Consider the following 18,599-nt stretch of genomic DNA (forward strand, 5'->3'; position numbering starts at 1 on the left):
TGCTATACCTTGGAGCACCGTGAAGTAGCTTTTGAGCGGCCTGTGGCCTTTTCTATTTTCTCTTGTACATCTTCCTCTTTCAGTAAATATTTAGTCATCGTAGCAGCTACGCTGCTCAGCGATAGACATTTCAATCTATTGTTGTAGCAATCTGCATTTTTATGACAATTGTGACTGACACTTAATCACCAATGCATTCGTGCGCAGCAAGTACATCTCGATGTTGCTTGATAAGCGGATCTCGTATTGTCTGTTCTCAAAGGGAATCTATCCAAGCCCGTCATTGTCGTCCTTGTCCCATCCTAGACCCTCGGCGGCAGCACAGTAGGCACTGGCCCCCTAGTTGTCGTCCTTGGCAACTCAGGCACAGCAAGGGTAGGCAAGCAAGCACACGCACTGCTAACCTGCGCAACCACTTGCTCCCCCGCACAAGCCTCCTGCGCAAACTCAGGCACAGCACGAACATCATCAATCAGCCTCTGAGTGAAATTACCGCAGAACTCTTGCGAAGCCTGAAGTCTACCCTCCACGTTTGCTGTGCGCATCGACGTAAGACAAGAGTCTACTTCGCAAACGGCTGGCTTTGCACACTCCTTGCTCGACATCTTGACGACGAAGCTACCACGCTCGATAGTGTGCACGAAGATAAATCCGCTCTTGAAGTTCGCGTAGCTGGACCAGGAGCCGAGGAAGGCTACTGTGCCGCCACCTTCGTTCTCGTCGTCTTCGGGGTAGATGTCGAAGAATCCGGCTTCGCAGATGCCGTCGCCACTGGGATCCTGCGTGATGGTGTGGATGTCCAGGACGTTGAGACCGTTTCCGTAGTTCGATTGGTAGAGGTAGTCGCCAACGACGTATTGGTTGTGGTCAATACTGCGGCGCTTTCCCTCGTAGTTGCCGGAATAGAAGGGGTTCTCCAGGTCGCGGATGTCGAAGATGTGGGTGGTGGGCAGACCCTGTGTCATGGGACCGACTTTGGCGTCGCGCTCGTCGAATTCATCGTCGAGGAAGATGTATTCCTGCCAGGTTGCGTTGTTGACGACACCTTGATGGACGTACTCTGCTCCAGGGTATGTGGTGCGAGAGATGATGTTGGTGGTGTTGCCGGCTTTGTCAGTTACGTCGTAGATGGTTAGTGTGTCTTCGTTGTAACCATAGCAGATGTCGCGGCCGTAGTACTTCGTGTCTGGTCCGCGGTAGACGATGCATTCGGCATCGTGGACATAGCCATCAGCAGAAGCACAACCTGGGCTGGTCGGGTTTTCAGGGTCGCTCATGTCGATGAAGATGAGGCCTCCGCGACATGGCAAATCGCCGCGGACACGGATAGTCTCGTTACCGCCAACTGATCCAACTGCCACGGCGTAGTTGAGTTCCTCGTTGACAACGATGTTGTGGGTTCGGCCAACCGGGAGAGCATTCCAGTCATCAGTCAGACCCCAGTGACCGGTCAAATCATCTTGGGTAAAGTTCATCGGCTCGCTTCCGTCGAGGTCCAACAACTTCTTCATGTCGAAGATCTGAACACCGTGGTTGATGGCCTCGCTACCAATGACGGCATAGTCCCTCATCACGCGAATCTCGCGCCAGCGGGATCCGACAGGGTCGAAAGGAGGCAGGCGGCCCAGATAGATCAGCTTTCCTTCGCTGCTGATCTCTGCAAAGGCGGTACCGTCGAACTGGCCGATTGCTACAAACTCGCGTCCATCCTCTGATGTCCAGCCCCAAGAAGAGGAGCCTTGTCCATCAGAGCTGCCAAGGAGGGAATGTGGGAGGAAATGGTAGAGGTCGATCTACGCACATTAGCGAGCTGATGAGCATTTGAACTTGGAGCCAATTAACATTATGGCACCTGAACGTGTTGTTGAAGTCACCAGGGATTGCAGCAGCGAAGCCGTTCTCACATGGCGTGTGACCTAGTTCAGGGTAGCGGGTGCTATCCATCTCTCCCGAGGCAATCTCAGCATCCCATTGCGCCTGTTGGGATCAGTATGAGCATGTACCGGCGTGCACCGACAAGGAAGCCTTACGATCTTCATCCCCATGATCCTTGCATGCACAGTACCATCAGCATACTCTTCCGCAGTACCCAAGGCGGCCGCATTACTCAGCCCAACCAAGGCAGAGCCAAGAACCGACAACGAAGATACGTGAACCATGACGATAGCGATTCTCCGTCAGCCCAATGGTGCGAGATGTTCCTGGTACCTCACATATCCAGCGTCACCGCGCCTAGATATACACTTTTCCATGTTCCTTCCGGTAAACCACGAGCCGATATCCTCCTTGGTCCTGCAACAGTCCTCACTACGATACCCTCCAAAACCTGTTAATCTCTTAGCCAACTGCTCGCTAAGGTACAAAAGATCTAGTCCGTCAGCCCCGATGACCTGGTTAAGAAGGTCGCTAGATACCATCTCTTGGGACACAGAAGACTGCTTGGAAACCGCTTGGTAACCAAGACCCCAATTGTCGGTAAACACTAACCCACACTACTTGCCGTTTTCTCAATGGTGGGTGCTAGCGCTTGGCCCACGTTGAGCTGCACTTGGCGGCTTCGGCGCCGAAGGTGGAGGTCTAGGCACGGCCTTGGAAGTCGGCATGGGATTTACCCCGCTCCGCCGGCCTACTATGGTGGCTGGGTGTCTGTGCTAGGCTCCACTGAGGCTTCGTTTTAAGACCATGGCTTCTCTTTCGATTTTCGTGCGTCTATGGCTAGCCTAACTCTGACGTGGGCTTACCGTTCACTAAGCTAGGTCAACATGGATTTCAGCCAGCTTCTGGTGTTTATGCCAGAGCTTTTTCAACAATGTGCGTTGTACTTTAGTCTTTGTAAGCTACGCGCGATACCTAGGTATCGCCTTCAGTCAATTTGCTAATCTACGGCGTTACCCGTTACTGGCTCGGACAAAATGAGTGTGGTCCTTCAACGCACTTCTTCCAACCTTCATGAGTATCTTCATGAGATGCTCAATCTACACTCGCAGCCGCGAGGTCCGTCACGCTCAAAAAGTCTAGCTTTTCGAACGCCAAATCCAAATCGAAGTCTTCAAAGCAAAAAAAAAATCAGTGCTGAAATGCATTGGACAGGTCGCGATCGTAGTGGACTGAAAAGTCACAACTACGTCAGTGAGGCTCTGTCCTCACCCTACGCATACCGTTGGAAAACGCTTAGCTCATCGGTGCCAGCCGGTTGACAATGGGGTATAATGCTTTTGGTAGACTCGCAAACGCCGGAATAAAACGCTCAGTGTACTAAGGAAATATCGGCCGTAATCGTTGTGTGGGAAGGAGGGCGCGGGCGAGGGCACCGCTCATAGTCGAAACTGATGCACATCGATAGATGGGACTCAGCATGCTTCACAACAAAGCAGAAAACAAACGTTAAAGCGTTGATAGCCCCGTCCAGTGGTCCGCGTTGTGTGAGTCGACGAACTAACGCCATCCATTTTGGCCAAATTGGGCATTGTTCAGCGATGACCTCCCATCATTTATGTTCATTGCAGGGTCCATAAAAGATTGCGACCAGTCTTCTTGATGCATCAGCTCATCAAAAGGCATGTTGCTGGATGTTTGCATCGGCATACCCTGCTGAGGTGGATATCCGCGGTATTGCTGGTTACCCTGCATGAAATACATGGGCATAGAAGTAAAGATCTGCGCCTCACTGTCCATGGGTCGAGCTTGCGAATTGGGCGTGCTCGTGGGAGCAAACATGGCCGGGTGTCCTTTCATCTCCATGCTGGTCGAAAGTTGAGGAGGGTGTCCGCTCACCGGGGTGCCAGTACTGCGGTCGAAAGTTTGTGGATGTTTGTTTTCAAAAGCAGTCATGGGCTGGTTGGGGTAGGCGAGCGGGTCGGCAGACGGAAACATCATTGTTGAGATGTCTGCGATGGGGACATTAAGACCTGACGGGTCTGCCAAAGGGTTGCCTAGGCTTGTTGGCCCAAAGGCAGAAGATGTCTGCTGCGAGTCATGAATAGGAGCCAAGCCAAAGCTCGGTAGGCTATCGTTGGATGATGTAGGTGTAAGGCCTGGCACACCATCGAATAGATTTGGGTTGGAGATCGAGTGTGCGGGATAAGAAGAACCCAAGCCAATGCTACCAAAGTCAGGGCCGCCAGACTCAAATGACTGGGCTTGGCCAGCAGTCTTGACATTGGGAATGCTATCGGGATAGGTACTCGCACGGCGGGGTGCGGCAGAGTCGCTCTGACCAAAGGTAGGGCGGGTGCCAAGAGAGTGCGGCGAGCTTCCTTGTCGGCGCTTCCTCGATGCAATGATCTCTCCACCATGTCTGATTGATTCCGGGAGACGTTCAAACATGCCCTGGGAAACATTATTAGTGTTGTCAGTCAGAAGAAACTAGTGCTGTGCCTACCTTTAGTGCTGTGCTGCACCTATCAGCGGCCAGGCTCCTCTTCGCGAAGTACGCCAATACGTCCTTCCCTTCCACTGCATCCCGTAGCAATTCAAAACTGGTGGGACTCTGTGGGTTCTCCAAGACGAAATACAAAATTGATACAATAGCGAAGAAGGTCGTATACATGGAAAACCAGTATGCTCCAGCCAATTGGCCGCGATTTCTCATCTCCGTGGAAATGTGGATAATATTGCGCGAGACGTTAACGCAGGCAGAAGCGCAGGCAAAGGCTCTCTGGTCCACGGTGTTCACGTTGTACGATTGCGAAACGTAGTGTAGGAATGGCCGATAGAGTAAAAGCTGCGCATGTCCGAACGCCATACGGAGAAGTTGTTGCACCCTGCGTATATGTCAGCAGCTGCAAAAATGATGTTAGATAGTCAGCTTACCTCCTGATGATTGGAGGGGCGTCACCGCCCGGCCTGAGCGCGATAGGCAGCTCATCGAGCCATCTTGCTAGATCCTGTTCGATTTCGCGAATCTTGGAGTAGCCCACAGAATAGGTCACAGAGTTCTTGGCGCCTGATTGTGTGCCTTTGATAGGGTACACGTACTTGCAGATCTTGTTCAAGATTTGGACGAGACGCGTGTGGGCATTGAAGGCCGCCATGACAGAAATGCTTCCATTGGGCATGGGCAGAATCTCCGTCTCCGTAATATACTCGTCATCGACCTCAACTGGCCACTCTTGATCAATGTCCTCATCGTCCAGAAATCGCGGTAAACCGAGCATGGCCCCGACGTATGTGTCCATCCTTCGAATCACCCAAAATATGCGTTTACGTGTTTCCGCTTCGATGGGATTGAACTTGACGTTGAATGAACGGTGCAAGCCCATGCGTAGCGCAGAGCGCAGAGCAACCCCGATGTAAGCATAGCAAGTGCTAAGCTTGGCTGACGATTGCAAGAATTGGATCATGAAAATGATGGCTTGAAGTGAAGTCAGATCCCTGCAGTCAGTAATGTCCAAGAGCTGGCGCGAAGCTTTAAAGTACTTGAGTCTGGACCGCATTAGCATGGACGAAGCTCGCACAGGGAGACTTTGCTGCGTACCCCTCGTCGGTAAGGATGTCGTAGCTTGCTACATCGACCCCGGTGTCATTTTCGGAATAGAGTTTGCCCAAAGCTAGAACGGAGTAGAATAGAGGTAGAAAGCTAGTCTCGGCGCTGCCGTAATTCTCGGGAGCGACTTCGTAGAGACGGCTCATTTGCTTGTAGAAAGTGGGGAGGTGGACGACCCGCAGCATGGCGCTATACTGGATAATGGCACTGTCACAGAGAATGCGTGCATTTTCCTGGCTGGGCAGGGGCACGTTTGACGGAGCTGTAGTGGATCCAGCGATTGAAAGGGAAGGAGACGGCGGTTCGTAGGACATGGATTGGTGCCGGAGGGACGGCGACTCGTCCGAAGGGATTTGGAACATGTCATCGAACTGCCGCAGGCCCCTCATAAAGCTGAGTCCTGAAGAGTGGCCCTGGTAGTCCCATTTGCCCTCTTCGTCGAGATCAAGCTGGCCCGTTGCTTTCACCATGGCTTCCAGGTGCGAATCAGGCTGGTCTTCGCTGTGGGCCGGTGCCTGGTGTTGCGCGATCCGGGGGTCTACAGGCATCACGGGAGGCCGCGCAGCTGCTTGGGGCAGCTGTGGTAACAGGCCGTTCTGGAGGTGGGCGTCTATGGCGGGGTCATTCAAATCCACGGTTGGCAGCACCACGTGCAGTAGCGCCTTTGCGCGCTTGAGCTGGCTTTCGAGAGCCTCAATGTACTGGGGCGTCGCATTGCGGCGGCGGTTTGAGGGCTGGTCATAAGTACTGGAGGGGATCAGTTCTGTGTGCAGTAGCGAATCCGTTAGGGGACATTATTTACCATTCTGTCGGCTGTTAGCTTGCATTCTCCCACGCAATTCAGTGTACACACAGGACATACCATAGCTGTAGACAGTGCAATGGGTGCACGGCTGCTTGCCGTCGCACTTGATCTTCTTGCGCCGGCATTCGTCGCAGGCACGCGTCACTCGTCGTCGCTTCTGGGGTTGCTGTTTCGGTGCGTGATCGTCGCCGACGTCATTGGTTTCTGAGTTTTCCTCGCCAAACTCAGAGGCGTCTTCCTGCGGGTTGTCGAAGGGGCCCGAGCGGCCCGCGTCTGCTGGAAGGCTCTCAGTTGTCGTGAGGGCCGGAGAAGTCATGGGTGTCGGGAGGAGAGTGTAGCCAGCTGTGGCTGGGGGGAACGCTGCGCCTAAGAGCAAAGTGGTGGATGCGCGCGGCAGGGGTGTGTGAAGACGGCGGAGAAGCTTGTGGGTCAGGGATTAGAGTTGGGTTAGCGCCAGCGCATGGCACCGTCCCGCCCTTTGGACGCCGGAATCGAATCGTTGCTCTCCGCCGAGTCGTCCGCTTTTCACTCCTCACCTGGCAGCCAAGCCTGGAACTGGTGCATTCATCTCGGCGAGCTCCCTCGACGCTTTCTGGAATTGCCCACGGCCGCATCGCACGCTGCCAGCTGCCCGCTGCCTCTGCACAGCATACACACCGCTCCTGCGGGCCCCACTTTCCGATAAACCTCCTCAGTGATACGCCACTCTTGCACCTTGCCAAGTCGTCAAGCACAGCCATGCTCACCTGTGCCCTGTGGCGTCATACCGCTGCTGGCATGTGTCCTGGGGACGCCCATGGGTTGAGACAGAGGTGAGGGGTCCTGCTGCGACGCCACCCAACAAGTCGTGGAGCCCTGCGTCCAAGCGAAGCCGAGCCTTCTCCATGGCTTTTGGAGCAACTCAAGCCGCATTAGTGGTCTGATCCGCCATTCCGTTGCAGTTCAGTCGTTCCCCGATATTCCTCGTGCGCTCTAAAGCCACTACTTCGAGCAAAGATCAGCCACCGATAGACTCGCTTACGGCTGAGGTGTCGAGTGGCACCGTATTCTCCTGCCAGCCATCTGTCATACGCCCAAGCGAAGACAAATATTCACCCCAGATGTGGGCTCTTCGGTCTCTCATCCAGGGCGAGCTTCCGAAGGCCTGTCTCCCCACCAGCACCAACCAGCATGCAGCCTTGCGCGACAGATCTTAGCGCCGGATAAAGTCGCCATGATGGTGACAGCGTGGCTTGACTGCGGCTGGTGACCCTGGCCGTCGTCTGCAGTACACCGGCAGACAGACGTCGCACACGGCTCTGCCATGCCTGGGCTTCTCCCACAAAGAGGAAATGTACAACAAGCGAAAGATTCACATTCACATCCCATCTGTCGTGCGCATTCGGACAATCTCAGTCAATTCATTTGTTTTCCGTAACTGTTCGTTTTCGGGTGACGACCTTGAAAGGTGCTTAAAACGTTCAGTGGGGCCAACTACCGCTTTAGTTTCCCCATGAATACAATCTGCCAATATTGTAGAGCGTATCGACTCGCCAAGCGGGAAATCCTTTGAGATATGAGATATCTTGAAGGCAAACTCTGCTCAACCAGGCTCGTTTATGCGTGTTCTGCCTGGCGCATGTCGCCTAATTCTCCACGACCGTTTGCGATGCTTGTCAACCGATCTCTCGCCACAACTGCAAACATGCATATATATGGATTCCCACGAGTAGTCCTGTCGGAGGTACCGATGATGGACTCATGTCATACCGAGGTCCCTTGGCACTGCCACGCTTGCGGTTATGGAAGCCCACACGGTGGTTATTGGAACACCCTACGAGGTTTTAGTGGTGCTTGTCTTGAGCTATGTGTGCCGACTTCCGGATGACTCAGCGGATCGCTTGTTGCACCCACTTTCGCCCGCCGGGTGGTCGCGCGCTGACTCGGCGGGTGCACTGGCAGGTCACGGTCAGCGTTTAATTCGAATGCCGTTGGCATTGGCATTGGGCTGATCGTATTCCTGCTCTAGCCACAACACTAGCCACACAGCCAAGAGGAAAACGCACGATATTTCCTGCTGATGGTCACCTGCCAATGGGCCAAGCTACGTCAGGAGTGGCGCAAAATTGTCTGGGAGATGGGCCAAGTCATGACTCCGTCTTGGTGAAACGTGGCTGAACAGGAGAATGTGTGCATGACGCCAAGCGAATCCAGTCTCGCGATCGGTTCGAGTTGTGGCGCATGACGATGCATATGTCGTTGCGAGAAACCTTGCAAGGATGCTGTCCATGTGCTTAGCTTGCTGCTTGCGCCTGTACGTAAAAGCCAATGTAACCTACAGGACGAGGGGCCGATCACCGGTGACTCGTCCGTTGGGGCTCTCAGGCAACATCTCGAATCGAGGCGTAGCGTGATGGACCATCAGGATATGGATTTACCTGAGGCTCCTTGGCTCTCTAATGTGACGTTCACTGCAGATCCATGCAGCCTCTGTGATCGACAATTTAAGCATCACACCCGCAGTAGGACCGCAATCGAGATGCGTTTAGTGAACCACGATCAGCGCACCCTGCAATGTGGTGGTAATCGCGAAAGAAAATTTTGTATTCTCGTCATGTTTGCCAGCAACAAGCTTCGGGCTGAACACACCCGTCACTGGTACCCGCTTCAGACTTACTTGCATTAGCTTCATCCTGGTCGTGAATCCGACTTCGGCATCGAGATAGCCATGAGACCCATCATCGAAACGTTTTCCCCATGCTGTGACGTAGTGGGCGATCTGGCTCCGGTAAAAAGGTCGAGATCCAAACTACGGCTGGGTAGCACAGACTAACGGATTAGCCTCCGGAATTCTGGACTCTGATTGTACTTGGTCGAAGGGTGAGCATCCTTATGACGAAATGAGTATGATTGTTAAATTGGCGTTCTTTGGAGCGCCCACAACAGCATGGCTAATTCTGCCTGCATCCCTAATGGAAAGCGTATCGACGGCTTCACATAAGCGTAGGTTCGTCGAGATGCATGGCTGAGGATAGCGGTGTCTTGCCTGTCCCCCGTCCGATGCACAGTCAGAGCGAATGACGAGATTGTGACAGATGTTGAAACTAATGGAGGATGCCGGAAGTAGTGAATGGGTTACCGGATTAGTTGGATAGCCCGATACTACCAGCCATTAGCGCCAGGCAACTATACATTGCCAAGATTTCTGTGTTGTAAATCGAGCATGTATACTACGGACGCGAGAGGCGAAAGACATAGTAGCCGTCGATTCCACAAACCTTAAAGAAGACCGGGATGTACCGACTCTGGTACAAGCAGTCTGCGTCAACTAAGAGCCGTTAGCATCCGTTCAAGAGCCGTGATGGAGAATCTAGACCTACGGGCCGAGGCTACCGAATGCGTACGATCATTGCGTGTGCAATACAATGGTGCCAACGACGAATACCTCCGCTTGCAAGTTGGGATATGCGCTTCGAACATCATCAGCACAAGCGACGAGGCAGGGTGCAGCTATCGTCCCAAAGAAATTGCCGGGCGAGATGATGATGGCTGGCGAGATGGATAAACGCGTTACGACAACGTGGGTCGTGGTTGTTCTTGCAGACGCTTCTGCTTACCAGGACTGATGATGCGCGTGGCAGAGCTGGGAGGCGTGCCTGCCTAGCATGAGCCAGATGGGGCGCAAAATTCATTTTGCAGCTCAGTCTGGCAGGAGCGAGAGCGTACGCTATCGTGACCGTCTTCGATTAACAGTATTACCTGCAGGCCGTTCCCTCCAGCCCGACAAGTATTGCGATGTATACCTTAGTACGGTTCAAAGACAGAGACGAATACATTTGTGAGCCGCGATGTTCAAAGGCATCAGATACACAACATCGTCGCGCTCTGGCGCTCGCTCACCCTGGCCTATCTTTAACCAGAGCTGGTCATCGCAAAAGCGCTTACATGGTTGCTGTTCGATATATTGAAGACAGACACATGCTGAATATCGATAGAGACATACGCATCTGAGTAGAGTATCGGATCAGAACGACGGTGAGTGCTGGTCCTTGGTTTGGACTTAGAGTACTCGCAGCTTGCAGGTCGGCAGTTTATCCAGATATTGAGGTCAGTTTGGATTGACATGGTCGCAGCGGTAGCAGCATCAGCAGCTCAGACTGGCGTAAAGGACTGTCGCAAAGAAGCACGTGGAGTCGTGCGTTCAACGTGTAGCCTAACCACGCCGCAGAGATCGTTCAGCAATCCATCCCTCACAAGATCACACAGGCCAAATCTGAACTGTTATTTCCTTCGCAGTCGAAGCCGTTCAATTAACCTCAACGACTCTGGAACGCGCGCGTCTGACATGACGGTACGAGCAGGCGGTCCGTCAGATGCTGCGACAGTTCGCCGCTGCGACATGCGTGCATTGTATCCGAACTGCTACCTCACAGGCGAGCGACAAGACGTGCGTTGGTTGTTGGCGTTGGCTGTCATGCAGACGTTGGTGATGGGCAAGCTCACCTCGTTGGAGATGAAGTCACGCTAATGGGTCCGTGCACCACAAACTCGAATATTCAGTTCGCTTAGTCGAGCCACCTGGAATTCGCATCCATCGAGCTCTCCATCACGACAACTAACCTCACAGCACACCGGAGTCGAGCAAAATGTCGACATTCGAACCCGTCATTGTACGTACGCCCCGATAGACGCAGACCGATATCCCAGGCACTGGCCTTCGCATGCCGCCGCACTGCCAGCCGCCTGCAATCCCGTCAACACCACGCATCTTCCTTGGACGTCTCGCTGACAGCGCACGCAGGTCATCGACGGCAAGGGCCACTTGCTCGGTCGCCTCGCCAGCACCGTCGCCAAGCAGCTCCTCAACGGCCAGAAGATCGTTGTTGTGCGATGCGAGGCCCTCAACATCTCCGGCGAGTTCTTCCGCGCCAAGTGTACGTACACCCACCGAACGAGCGAGCGAGATCAGGAGCAAGCCATGGAGTGCAATTGGTACATGGGGCTACAAGAGGATGATGTGGCCGGCGATTTGCACTTTGGCTGCTTTTTGGCGGAGCGCTCTAGGGACAATTTTCTGGCAAGACAGCAACTGACATGACCCTACAGTGAAGTACTCTGCTTTCCTGCGCAAGCAGACCCGTTACAACCCCACTCGTGGTGGTACGTCTCCCCGTCCATACATGGCGCATTCGCGGTCCAACGTCGAATGTGCGCGTTACTAGCCGACATGTGCTGACCCATCTGCCAGGTCCCTTCCACTTCCGCGCTCCCTCCAAGATGTTCTGGCGAACCGTCCGCGGTATGATTCCTCACAAGACTCCCCGCGGTAAGGCCGCCATGGAGCGCTTGAAGACCTTCGAGGGTGTCCCCGCTCCCTACGACAAGAAGAAGCGCGTCGTCGTTCCCCAGGCCCTGAGGGTGCTGAGGCTCAAGCCCGGACGCAAGTACTGCACTGTCGGCCGTCTCGGACACGAGTTCGGCTGGAAGTACCAGGACGTCGTTGCCCGGTATGTTGCTCCAGCCTATGTCAGCGAGATCAGAAATGCTAATCCATACGCAGTCTTGAGGAGCGCAGGAAGGTCAAGGGTGCCGCATACTACGAGCGCAAGAAGGCTATCCGCCGGCAGATGGCTGAGGCCAAGAAGACGGCCTCCGTCGACTCCAAGGTCCAGCAAGAGCTCACATCCCTCGCATACTAGAAATCGGCAGTCGATGAACAGTGTCGGTTTCAGTTTCGGTGACGTGGTTCGGCGTGGATTGCATTGGGCTCATGGGATGTTTATTTCCTCTACTATACTCCGACCATTCGAAAGGGTGTCCAGGCTAAAAGAGCACATCAATACCAGGGTGCTTACGTGTTCATGGGTCTCTTCGCGGTCGGTCTGCTGTGTCTTCAGGTACTCTTCCGGCTAGAAGCAATACGAAATGAAAAATCCCAGCTGATGTAAAGCATGGTGACGGCGTTGAGCATTCAGCAATAGACTTGTGGTTATGTTAATTCACTCACGATTCCCTTTATGCTTTGCATCCACCCTGCCGTGACAAGATGGACAAGTACCTTGCACAACTTGCCACAACAGCCTCGTAGTCCGATGTGTCTGCGATCCGACGCGGGCGGGAGGATAGGGTATGCCTATTGGCGCTTAACCTCGGCTGTGACGTCGTGCCGCACCGGAACCGGTACCCTTCCCCAGATTTCCCCATGGCTGGGAGCTTCAGGGTCGGCTGTCAGCCATTGCGCCCTGTAAGAAACGTATCAGACCACGTTGTTCAGAGTATCGCGACATCCTTCTTTCCGCTGTCGCGCACCCCTGTCAAAAATCGCGTCCTGCAGCCCTCTCATCGCTCAAGACCTCGGACATCTCTCGCATCTCGTCCCACAGCGGAGCTACTCCGCACTCTGGCGTCTGTAGCTTCAGCTCAGCTGGGCCAAACTGTAGATCGATATTTCCGTCGCGTGTATATAAGCTGCTGTTAGAACGTTGATTCACCAGATCCTCGTGCAGATACGATGGAAGGTGCTAAAGATCGTCTCAAGCAACTCGCGTCGCATTTCACGTCCGCCAACCCTGTCCCTGGGCCACCGCCCATCCATCCCGGCGACAGCCACGAATACCATCATCGACACAATTTCCACACCCTCAGCCCGACATGGTTCCTCTGGCGCGCGGCGCAAATCGAGCCAGACGCCATGGCAATATACCACAAGACGGCGAACGGCAAGATCCTACGGCGCTCTTACGCTGAAGCTGCGGACCGCGCACGAGGGCTGGCATACTACCTGAGGAAACACGGGTATAAGAGAGTAGGCATATTGGCGACAAACACACCAGCATTCCTGGAGAGCACATTCGGTATCGCGGCGGCAGGAGGTGTCAATGTCGCTATCAACTACCGGTTGAAGCACGATGACATCAGTTACATCTTCCAGCACTCGGACGTGGACATGATCATTGCCGATGCTGAGTTTGTGGGCTTGTTGGACGAATACAAGAAGGAAAGACCAAACGTACCCATACTGATTGACACAGACACCGATGCGACAGAAGGCGAACTCTCGGGCCCTTTCGACGATGCAGTACTCGAGGGATTGAAGTACGATATTGAACAAGGAGGCAAGGGCTGGGCAGATCTGGAGTCGCAGGCAAAGGACGAAGAAGACGTCATGGCACTCGCATACACCAGTGGAACAACAGCACGGCCAAAGGGGGTCGAATACACACATCGTGGCGTCTACCTTGCTGCCATGGGCAATGTCATCGAGTCTGGGCTGAACTATCATACCGGCCGCGCAAAGTACCTCTGGACTCTGCCAATGTTCCACGCGACGGGCTGGACATTCCCGTGGTCAGTCACCGCCGTCCGAGGAACGCACTATTGCCTCCGCAAGATCGACTACGCAGAGATCTGGCGCCTGCTCAAGGAGGAAGCCATCACGCATTTCAACGCCGCACCAACCGTCAACACCCTACTCTGCGCAGCGAAGGAAGCAGAGCGCCTACCCCAGCCAGTCAGAGTCACCGTAGCCGCAAGTCCACCGAGCGCATGGCTCTTCGAACAGATGTCCAACTTGAACCTACACCCCGTCCACGTCTACGGTCTTACGGAAACGTACGGTCCGATCACGAAAGGCTACCACATGCCCGAATGGGAAACGCTCCCTGAGAAGACGAAATACGATCGTATGGCACGACAAGGCCACGGCTTTATCATGGGCAAAGCGACGCGAGTTATCAAGACTGAGCAGCCAGAAGGTGTTCTCACCGACGTGGAAAGAAATGGCAAAGAGATTGGAGAAGTCATCTTCGAAGGCAACATCTGCGCAAAGGGCTACTACAAAGATGCCGAAGCGACGCGCAAGTTGTGGGAGGGCGGTTGGTTGCATACAGGCGATCTAGCCGTTTGGCATCCAGATGGAGCAATCCAGATCTTGGATCGTGCGAAGGACATCATCATCAGTGGTATGTTGTTGACTTTGCGAGTCTCACTCTTTTGAAGCGGCTTGCTAACCAAATGGCTCACAGGCGGCGAGAACATCTCCAGCGTAGCGCTCGAAGCCATGCTTTCCACGCACCCCTCCATCCTCGAAGTCGGCGTCTGCGCCGTGCCGGACTCACACTGGGGCGAGCGGCCCAAGGCTTTTGTTACCACAAAGGACGGCACAAACAGCGACACGTTGGGCGGAGAGGTGATTCAGTGGGCCAAAGAGAACAGCAACATCAGTCGCTTCATGGTGCCCAGGGAGGTTGTGGTTGTCAAGGAGTTGCCTAAGACGAGCACAGGGAAGATACAGAAGAATGTCCTTAGGGAGTGGGCGAGGAAGGGCAGTGTAGAGTAGCTGTGCTTATGAAAACACATCACACCTCCTCTATCGGGCCTCTCGGTCGCAAACACAGATGCAGAGTCATGTGTCTGCACCACGCGTGAAATCTGAGCACATGGTGAAGCAGTGTGGTGAGGGAAGCAATCGGTGCTGCTTCTCCATTGAAAAGGAACTAAATGAGCCTGCGGTACTGACTCAGATGTCAATTACTCTTAATCGATCCATCATGTTTTCACCTGACGGAGCTTTCATCAACACGAGCGAGATACTCAGCGATACCGAGGCTCAAGCCATTCACAACAGAGTTCAGGACGAGGTTGCCGCTGAGAATGCTGCTGACGGGCGTGTGGGAAGGTTTAAAGGCGATCCTAAATTCGCAGAGGTTAAAGCATATACCGATTCAGAAGTTTCCAAGCGACTACCCGCGGCTATTTCACAGGCTGAGGTCGAAGCTAGGGCCGGACAGGGAGATGAGGATGCAGGTAAATATCCCTCGCTATTCTGCTTAATGCTGATCAGCTGACTCATTGAACGATTCTGATGCATCTGCAACACAGCTAATGGAACAGTACAAAGGTTTTGTCCTCTCCAAGCTGCCTGTATCAGAGGAAGTTCAGAGCCAGATACGCGGGCTGTTTGAAAAGTACGGTTGGCCAACAGTCTGGCAGTCTCTTGACTCAATCGAGGGCTGCGGAGATGGTCCTACATGGACTTGGCAAGATGTGGACAATGACCTGCTCGTGAGGCTGGGGGACGAGAAACTGCTGGGAATGAACAAGATAGCAGAGTACGTTTTCATTGGTATGCGAGTCAGTCAGTGTCGTGACCAGTATAATTCTCTGACAACGGAATAAGAGGGGGGTTTAGAATATGTGTACAGTTTCGCTGTATACACACTGAATTAGCTGAATTGGCAAGATACTGTCGTTATAACCCTTCGCTGAGGATCTCACGCTCTGTTGAGGGTCACCGGAAGTGCCGGTACGATCTCAATACCACGTGCCCCCCTACAAACGAAAGAGTACCTAGGTAAACACCAATATGAGTCCTACGTCAACGTAATATCTTGGGTCGCAATGATACGTCGTGGCAAGCATGACCCCGTCCTACTGACTGATATCGCATCAAGTTTGTACGTCAGCAAACAGTGAGTATTATATAATGCTGATAAGCCAACCCTCGTGCAATTCCTGACTGATACCTATCATGGCCTCCACCTCATCTAGTGCAGATGTTCCCGCACCAGGCCCAACTGTGGCGCCCACAACACAACCACCTGGTAACCAAGCGCTAAATGATATCGAGAAAACCCGAGATCTGGTCGCACGACGCAACCGAGCGCTCGACTCCTTATACCTTGACCAAGAAGAGAAAGATGAATTACGTAAGGATTTGAATCAGACAGGTTGGCCGGTAACTCTTTGTAAAGGTGGCTCACAGGCAATGAGGGCCATGAATGAGTCGTTCGATACCCGCGATCTCTATGCACTGCTCTGTATCATGCGACACATGATCATACGACACCCCGATGTTGTGCCCGACGAATTGAATCTCTTCTTCTTGAATCAGGACAGCAAGAAGTTCAGCAATAAGTGGAGCAAGATGCAACAGAAGTGCAACGATAATTGGAATGAAGCAGATGACGAGGACCTGATAAGGCTGTACGAGGGCGTCAACAAGACTTTCAAGGATATTGCTAGTGAGAACTTCCCAGACTTTCGAGAAGCCGCGAAAAAGTTTCCGGAACCAGGTATCCTGATCGAGATTGCGCATTTGACAGCTAAGAAAAGGCTGACGGCTAAGGAAAGGAAAGCGAAGCAGATGGCATTGGCAGATCAAGGAAAAGCAGTACAAGGGTAGTGGGAATCTCAACAGCTGGTGGGAGTACTCAAAGCTTCCCGTAACTCTATGAACATCCCAAGTCTCCTAATATCTGTAGAACGAATAGTACATCCCTTCATTGCCGTCAGTGATACCTGTGTGCGTACCGCGCGTGACGTATGGATCACATGGCGAAGCCATGCGGATACGAAAGCAATCGATACTGAGAACGTAATGGGAATAAGAAGACATTCAACTCACCGATTCTATAGCTAACTCCACCCATCCGTCATCAGTCACCCTCAATCTCGACCACATCCACCAACCACAGCATGTCGTCGAACGACCCAGTCGCCACTGCCTCCGGTAACACAAGCACGATACTCAGCAACCTGGAGTACTTGTTCGTCTACAACGGTCTAGCAGACGTGATAGCTACTGAGAGTCAAAGAGACGGACGCACAGGCCCATTTGCCGATGCGTATGCTAACGCCCAGATGTCTCTACGATTGCCTGCGGCGGTTGTACGTGCTGAGGAGCAGAAACTAATCATGGTAGCCCATCTCGCATCGAAGAAGAAGAATGACCAGGGATCTGGTGGCAACAACCAAGAAGTTGAAGGTAATGAACACGCTGGCCAGGAATACGACGATGGCACAGGTAGCAGTGCAGGTGACCGGAATTAGGGCGCCAGACAAGAACAATCCTGTGTTGCCGCCTCAATTGAAATGTTTTACGGAGGTGTAGTCAGAAAGTATACATATTCGAGGTAGCCTCTTATTATCGGGAAGTGATGTCGCCGGGAGTGTGGGAGATGGATACTGGCACGTAGCTTCCAATTCCACGATCCCTGAGACTCTAGTGCGAGGTGCTAGCCCATCTGGGCGTGTGACTTCCGTAATCCCAATGAGTTTGGAAGGGCGTTGATCTCCAGACAACTGAGCTGAATCTCACCAAGCTGTTGCATCGACGCCTTCATCGCAACATGACCCTCCTTGTCACCATAAGCGCTCACATCACCCACCCGTGAATCCCCACAAACACCACATCGAACCAAGCCTGCGCCGCCATGAACACTACTGCCCAATTCGGTGTCTCAAGCCCTTCACACCACATCTTGTATGCCTGCCAGATCGCCACATGAGCCGCTGCGAGCACCGCCTTCCCAGCAATCCCAACACCGATAGTGATCTTGCGCTTGAGAACCGAGCCGTTTTCTTTGTCATGCGCGATGAATACGAGATAGGCGATCCAGAAGCACGTTGACACTACGAGAGAGATGGATGCGAAATACGGAAGGAGGGGCGCAGTGCCAGTGTGTGGGGTGTGAGGCTGCGTGAGACGTCAATAGAGGACTATCAAATCTGGTTGATTACTTACAGGATCCGCTTTTGTACCACTGCTTCGACTTGCCCAGGTAGTCGCAAAGATAGCGCTGACACAGGAGACAAAAACGAAGAGAGTGTTCATCAGTGCGCGAGTGGCATTGGTGTGCTTTGCAACAAGACGGTATTCGCTTGAGCGGGGGCGCTGGGTGGCTGCGCCGTAGGAAGGCAGGAGAGGTTCTTGTGACATGTTTTGTATTGTGTACTGCGTATGTCTTTGATACTTGCTGCTAATAGAGAGAGTGTCCAGTTTGTGTTGGAGCTCTCGAAGAGGAAGTGGGGTAAATAAGGCGTGGTGGTACAAAAGACCAAAGCTCAGCCTGCCTGTGCCACGTCGAAATTCCCTGCACGTACTCAACCGCCATACGTATCCTATACCCCATAGATCAGGCTATCAAATGGGTTCCAACCAGGCTCGCGAAGGTAGGCTTCCATCATGAATTCCCCAAACTTTGCCACGGCTATGAAATCCCACCAAGCTTGCCCTGCCGAGTAGATCCAGAGCAGAATAGGCACCCATGAATCTTCGTGCAGAGCTCGGTGATACCAGAATTCTCCCAGACAAGCCGAAGCGCAGCCCACTTTCCCCATGATCGAAACTACAACCACGAAGCAGCGAACTGTTGCGCAAGCGGTCACGCTCCTGTCGCGCGCAACGAGAACAAGGTAGGCGATCCAGAACGTAGTGCAAAAACCGACAGCAAGACCTATGCAGAGGCATAGCAGCAATGTCTTCTCGGTGGGCGGACTGACAGGCTGTTCACAAATTTTCAGTGTGCGTTCTAAGTATTTGAGGCCCTG

The 18,599-nt window shown here is 53.3% G+C and overlaps 6 protein-coding genes across 6 annotated transcripts; 4 read left to right on the plus strand and 2 right to left on the minus strand.

Annotated features, from left to right (window-relative positions):
• Nucleotides 1–302: 302 nt before the first annotated feature.
• J4E85_003012 (uncharacterized protein) lies at nt 303–2,159 on the minus strand (the record flags this gene model as incomplete). Its single annotated transcript, XM_051467285.1, has 3 exons — nt 303–1,793; nt 1,843–1,977; nt 2,031–2,159. The coding sequence occupies 3 exons, from the start codon at nt 2,157–2,159 to the stop codon at nt 303–305; spliced, it is 1,755 nt and encodes a 584-aa protein (XP_051328444.1).
• Nucleotides 2,160–3,435: 1,276 nt separating this feature from the next.
• Nucleotides 3,436–6,606, minus strand: J4E85_003013 (uncharacterized protein; the record flags this gene model as incomplete). Its single annotated transcript, XM_051467286.1, has 5 exons — nt 3,436–4,329; nt 4,382–4,763; nt 4,813–5,424; nt 5,477–6,248; nt 6,348–6,606. 5 exons carry the CDS (start codon nt 6,604–6,606, stop codon nt 3,436–3,438), a joined length of 2,919 nt encoding a protein of 972 aa, XP_051328445.1.
• A 4,309-nt stretch (nt 6,607–10,915) lies between these two features.
• CRP46 (60S ribosomal protein L16) lies at nt 10,916–11,968 on the plus strand (the record flags this gene model as incomplete). The annotated part of the gene is made up of 5 exons (XM_051467287.1): nt 10,916–10,939; nt 11,071–11,203; nt 11,376–11,429; nt 11,518–11,776; nt 11,830–11,968. 5 exons carry the CDS (start codon nt 10,916–10,918, stop codon nt 11,966–11,968), a joined length of 609 nt encoding a protein of 202 aa, XP_051328446.1.
• Nucleotides 11,969–12,780: 812 nt separating this feature from the next.
• On the plus strand, nt 12,781–14,607 carry J4E85_003015 (uncharacterized protein; the record flags this gene model as incomplete). Its single annotated transcript, XM_051467288.1, has 2 exons — nt 12,781–14,230; nt 14,294–14,607. 2 exons carry the CDS (start codon nt 12,781–12,783, stop codon nt 14,605–14,607), a joined length of 1,764 nt encoding a protein of 587 aa, XP_051328447.1.
• Nucleotides 14,608–14,818: 211 nt separating this feature from the next.
• Nucleotides 14,819–16,452, plus strand: J4E85_003016 (uncharacterized protein; the record flags this gene model as incomplete). The annotated part of the gene is made up of 3 exons (XM_051467289.1): nt 14,819–15,074; nt 15,169–15,393; nt 15,824–16,452. The coding sequence occupies 3 exons, from the start codon at nt 14,819–14,821 to the stop codon at nt 16,450–16,452; spliced, it is 1,110 nt and encodes a 369-aa protein (XP_051328448.1).
• A 293-nt stretch (nt 16,453–16,745) lies between these two features.
• J4E85_003017 (uncharacterized protein) lies at nt 16,746–17,099 on the plus strand (the record flags this gene model as incomplete). Its single annotated transcript, XM_051467290.1, is given in 2 exon segments — nt 16,746–16,937; nt 16,956–17,099. The coding sequence occupies 2 exon segments, from the start codon at nt 16,746–16,748 to the stop codon at nt 17,097–17,099; spliced, it is 336 nt and encodes a 111-aa protein (XP_051328449.1).
• Nucleotides 17,100–18,599: the final 1,500 nt, after the last annotated feature.

This window comes from Alternaria conjuncta (genome assembly GCF_024043145.1).
Source record: "Alternaria conjuncta strain BMP 0040 chromosome Unknown scaffold_4, whole genome shotgun sequence".
In the NCBI taxonomy this organism is placed as follows: domain Eukaryota; kingdom Fungi; phylum Ascomycota; class Dothideomycetes; order Pleosporales; family Pleosporaceae; genus Alternaria; species Alternaria conjuncta.